We start from the raw sequence: 5,000 nt of genomic DNA, 5'->3' as shown, positions 1-5,000 counted from the left end.
CTCATCCTCCTCCTCCTCCTCCTCCTCTTCCTCTGAGCCCTTCTCAGAGTCGTCCATTCTTCTGTTGCTGCGTCTCCTCCCCTCCCTCTGCTCCTCCCTCTGCTCCTCCCTCTGCTCCTCTGTTTGCTCCTCCGTCTGCTCCTCCCTGTCTTCGTCACCACCACCTCCTCCTCCTCCTCCTCCTCCTCCTCCTCCTCCTTCTCCCTTCTCCGGTCTGCAGGGAGACTCTCGCTCCGCCTTCGCCACACACCTCCTCCGCCCCTATGACACACACACGGAGAAACAACATGCTGTTTCTCTAGGACTGGTGTCTAGATCGGCTGTAATACAAGATGCATGTTGGTCCCATTTGTAGTCCTAACACACAGAATTATATTTGGACTACAAAAGAAACTCCACAGAATTAAAACAAACATTATAAAGCTGCAGGAACATTTCAAAGAGCATTAGAGGCATTGCATGAACGTAGGAAAATTAAGAGCCGTTTGAAATTATTTAAGACATAGAACTCAATACTTGAGATTTATTCAGGCCTGAAATTTAGACTTTTCGTAGACTTTTTAAAGGGTAACTACTGTTTTCTATCAACCTGGACTCCATGTCTGAGTGTCTGATGGAACAACAATCTGTGAACCTGGTCCAGTATTAAACCAGAACCAAGCTGTAATGTAACCCTACAGGACTAATGTTCAGCAGCAGTTAGAGTCACTAAAAGTTCTGTTGTTGCTGCTGACAGACTCACATTATTATTCTAAGTGTCTGACAACATTATGGGATGGATCCCTACAGAGCTAGACCTTTTAGTTAAAGAGTAAGAACCTTTTAGTTTAACATGAAACAGCCCCAAAATCACCATCACCAAACTCCACCAGACTCCATGTAAATAATCAGGACTTTTATCATCGTAAAACACACTTCATTCAAAGTGGACAGAAACTAAATAAAACTATCAAAAGCCGTCTTGGTTCATCTTTCCACTGTTCCAACAATCACCACTCTGGTTTGGTTGAAATAAACCCTTAATTCACCCATTTACATGTGGAGATATGCTGGCTCTATACACGCTAAAAGTCCTGATTATTTACATGGAGTCTGGTGGAGATATGCTGGCTCTATACACGCTAAAAGTCCTGATTATTTACATGGAGTCTGGTGGAGATATGCTGGCTCTATACACGCTAAAAGTCCTGATTATTTACATGGAGTCTGGTGGAGATATACTGGCTCTATACACGCTTAAAAGTCCTGATTATTTACATGGAGTCTGGTGGAGATATACTGGCTCTATACACGGTTAAAAGTCCTGATTATTTACATGGAGTCTGGTGGAGATATGCTGGCTCTATACAAGCTAAAAGTCCTGATTATTTACATGGAGTCTGGTGGAGATATGCTGGCTCTATACAAGCTAAAAGTCCTGATTATTTACATGGAGTCTGGTGGAGATATGCAGGCTCTATACACTCTAAAAGTCCTGATTATTTACATGGAGTCTGGTGGGTTTAAAAAAAGAAATGTTTTTGTAGCTTTTTCCAACATCAAATCTGACCCGAGGCCAACAGGAGAGTTAAAAGCTCAACAACTGTGTTCGGACAGCGCTAGACACCAGTGGAAGCATCAAACGTTATTTCAACACAAAAACATTAACGGTGTTCTGTTCTTAAACTGAACGGATTAAAGTTTAAAGTGTCTTCTCACCCTCGGGGACGAGTGTCTCTCCTTCACCTCCTCCTTCTCGCTCTCGCTCTCTGACTCCGCCTTCTCCTGCTTGTCATCTACAGGCTCCGCCCTCGCCGGCAGCGCGGAGGGCTTCTCCTGCTTCTGATTGGCTGGCGCGTTGGGAGAGCGTGGGTTGTTGTGATGGATGGTCCTGAAGGTGATGCAGGCGGAGCGGCAGTACTCCTCGAAACCGTACAGGTACCTGAAGACACAAAGGAAAATTTCTTCAAGTTCTTCACTAAATTCTACGAGTGTAGGATCTGTGTACACAGAGGAAAGCCTTCCTACTATTATTAAAAAGCAGATTAATTCACCAAATACCGAAACGATTCGAGCTGAAGACTGGTCACATGACAGTTAAGGGAGTATTTTAACTTGTTAAGTTAAAATACTCCTGGGACATGAACACCTGTTTCCTGGGTCTACGTCTTGTGTTTTCTCCTTAACTTCTTCAGGACATGAACACCTGTTTCCTGGGTCTACGTCTTGTGTTTTCTCCTTAACTTCTTCAGGACATGATCACCTGTTTCCTGGGTGAAAGTCTTGTGTTTTCTCCTTAACTTCTTCAGCACATTAACACCTGTTTCCTGGGTGAAAGTCTTGTGTTTTCTCCTTAACTTCTTCATGACGTGAACACCTGTTTCCTGGGTGAAAGTCTTGTGTTTTCTCCTTAACTTCTTCATGACGTGAACACCTGTTTCCTGGGTGAAAGTCTTGTGTTTTCTCCTTAACTTCTTCATGACGTGAACACCTGTTTCCTGGGTGAAAGTCTTGTGTTTTCTCCTTAACTTCTTCAGGACATGAACACCTGTTTCCTGGGTCTAAGTCTTGTGTTTTCTCCTTAACTTCTTCATGACATGAACACCTGTTTCCTGGGTGAAAGTCTTGTGTTTTCTCCTTAACTTCTTCATGACGTGAACACCTGTTTCCTGGGTGAAAGTCTTGTGTTTTCTCCTTAACTTCTTCAGCACATTAACACCTGTTTCCTGGGTGAAAGTCTTGTGTTTTCTCCTTAACTTCTTCATGACGTGAACACCTGTTTCCTGGGTGAAAGTCTTGTGTTTTCTCCTTAACTTCTTCATGACGTGAACACCTGTTTCCTGGGTGAAAGTCTTGTGTTTTCTCCTTAACTTCTTCAGCACATTAACACCTGTTTCCTGGGTGAAAGTCTTGTGTTTTCTCCTTAACTTCTTCATGACGTGAACACCTGTTTCCTGGGTGAAAGTCTTGTGTTTTCTCCTTAACTTCTTCATGACGTGAACACCTGTTTCCTGGGTGAAAGTCTTGTGTTTTCTCCTTAACTTCTTCATGACGTGAACACCTGTTTCCTGGGTGAAAGTCTTGTGTTTTCTCCTTAACTTCTTCAGGACATGAACACCTGTTTCCTGGGTGAAAGTCTTGTGTTTTCTCCTTAACTTCTTCATGACATGAACACCTGTTTCCTGGGTGAAAGTCTTGTGTTTTCTCCTTAACTTCTTCATGACGTGAACACCTGTTTCCTGGGTGAAAGTCTTGTGTTTTCTCCTTAACTTCTTCATGACGTGAACACCTGTTTCCTGGGTGAAAGTCTTGTGTTTTCTCCTTAACTTCTTCATGACGTGAACACCTGTTTCCTGGGTGAAAGTCTTGTGTTTTCTCCTTAACTTCTTCAGGACATGAACACCTGTTTCCTGGGTGAAAGTCTTGTGTTTTCTCCTTAACTTCTTCAGGACATGAACACCTGTTTCCTGGGTGAAAGTCTTGTGTTTTCTCCTTAACTTCTTCAGGACATGAACACCTGTTTCCTGGGTGAAAGTCTTGTGTTTTCTCCTTAACTTCTTCAGGACATGAACACCTGTTTCCTGGGTGAAAGTCTTGTGTTTTCTCCTTAACTTCTTCAGGACATGAACACCTGTTTCCTGGGTGAAAGTCTTGTGTTTTCTCCTTAACTTCTTCAGGACGTGAACACCTGTTTCCGGGGTGAAAGTCTTGTGTTTTCTCCTTAACTTCTGGGAGACATTTGTATTGCTTTATACTTCCACAACAATTTTAGGTAAATATATCAACAAACACTGATGGTAAACCGGTGTGTTCACGTACTTCTTATAGGCCGTCTTGACATTGTAAGACGCAGCGGAGTTCAGGACGGGGATCCCCAGATCCATGTAGACCTGCTTCCACACGGTCCCAGACTCAATCTGAAACAACAACAACAACAACAACAACAGATGATCATTAGGCTCTAGGGGGAGACACAGACAGACAGACAGACAGACAGACAGACAGACAGACAGAGACAGACACAGACCCTCACCTTGTGGCAGCCTCCTAGGAGATACACGAGTCTGAAGAGCTTGAAGAGGTTCAGGTCTTTGTAACCCAACACTGGAGGCTTGTTGATGGGAGTCCCTGATGGACAGACAGACAGACATGACGTTAGAACCAACCATCACCGGCTACTTCCTGTTTAGCGCTCTGCTAACGATTTTGGCGGGGATGGGGTTGTGACCAGGGCTTGACGTTAGCACCCATTTACCACTGCCTGATTTTTAGGGTCAAATCTGGCAGTAGCAGGTACCACGGTCAGTTTGTTACCATCCACTTTGGCAGGCAGCATATAGGCCCATATAACCGAGGGCGGGGCCAGCTTTGGAAACCAATTAGCCAGAGTGGCTGGTGAGCAGAAAAGTTCATGTCAAGCCCTGGTTGGGATGATTGGAAGAAATGTCTCCACTGATTTACAGACATCTCTCTCTCTATGTAAGTCTGAGGGGGGACGTGTATTTGGGCCAGAGGGAAATCACCTGACAGGCTGGGAGTTGTAGTTCCACCATTTCTTTGGACACTATGTTCAATTTGCTTCAAAGCTGTGTGAACGTCCTGGGGGGCTGACTCCCCTTTATTGCTAAAAAAGTGTTTTGGTTATATCATTAGTTTGCAGGCAGACAGACAGACAGACGGTCTCACCTCTGTCCTCCATGAACTTGTAGAGCTGCTGCAGGAAGTGATCTCTCTCCTCTGGATCCTGCTCCTCCTCCGGCTGGACAGACAGGCAGACAGACAGACAGGTAAGCTTCTGAACCCCCCCATCTACAGACAGGGTCCAAGATTAACACTCGCCAAGCGCCAAACGTGGATAACAGTTTCTGGTTTTGTGAGTAAATCTCAGAGGGATTTCTGCCACATGGCGGCTGAATGTTTGTACCAAAGTAGTTCTAGTGTTCTAGTCTTCATTTTGGTGAAGCTGCAGCTACTTTCTTCTGTTCCTCTGCTGTCTGCACGTCAGACACGCACGCACACAC

General features: G+C 44.6%; 1 protein-coding gene across 1 annotated transcript in view; it reads right to left on the bottom strand.

Moving 5' to 3' along the window:
* Positions 1–5,000, bottom strand: part of LOC120548965 (AT-rich interactive domain-containing protein 4A-like) — a 19,349-nt gene that overhangs the window by 6,608 nt on the left and 7,741 nt on the right. Inside the window, exons 10-14 of the mRNA XM_039785467.1 lie at positions 4,666–4,738; positions 4,013–4,107; positions 3,799–3,896; positions 1,699–1,921; positions 1–261 (exon numbers count right to left, since the gene is read on the bottom strand). The exon at positions 1–261 is cut by the window's left edge and continues 62 nt beyond it. Of these exons, the coding sequence (XP_039641401.1) occupies positions 1–261; positions 1,699–1,921; positions 3,799–3,896; positions 4,013–4,107; positions 4,666–4,738 (750 nt within the window). The remainder of the gene's footprint in view (positions 262–1,698; positions 1,922–3,798; positions 3,897–4,012; positions 4,108–4,665; positions 4,739–5,000) is intronic.

This window comes from Perca fluviatilis, chromosome 20 (assembly GCF_010015445.1).
Source record: "Perca fluviatilis chromosome 20, GENO_Pfluv_1.0, whole genome shotgun sequence".
NCBI lineage: Eukaryota > Metazoa > Chordata > Actinopteri > Perciformes > Percidae > Perca > Perca fluviatilis.
Note: the sequence above shows the minus strand (reverse complement) of the source record. Positions and strands in the feature narration are given on the sequence as shown.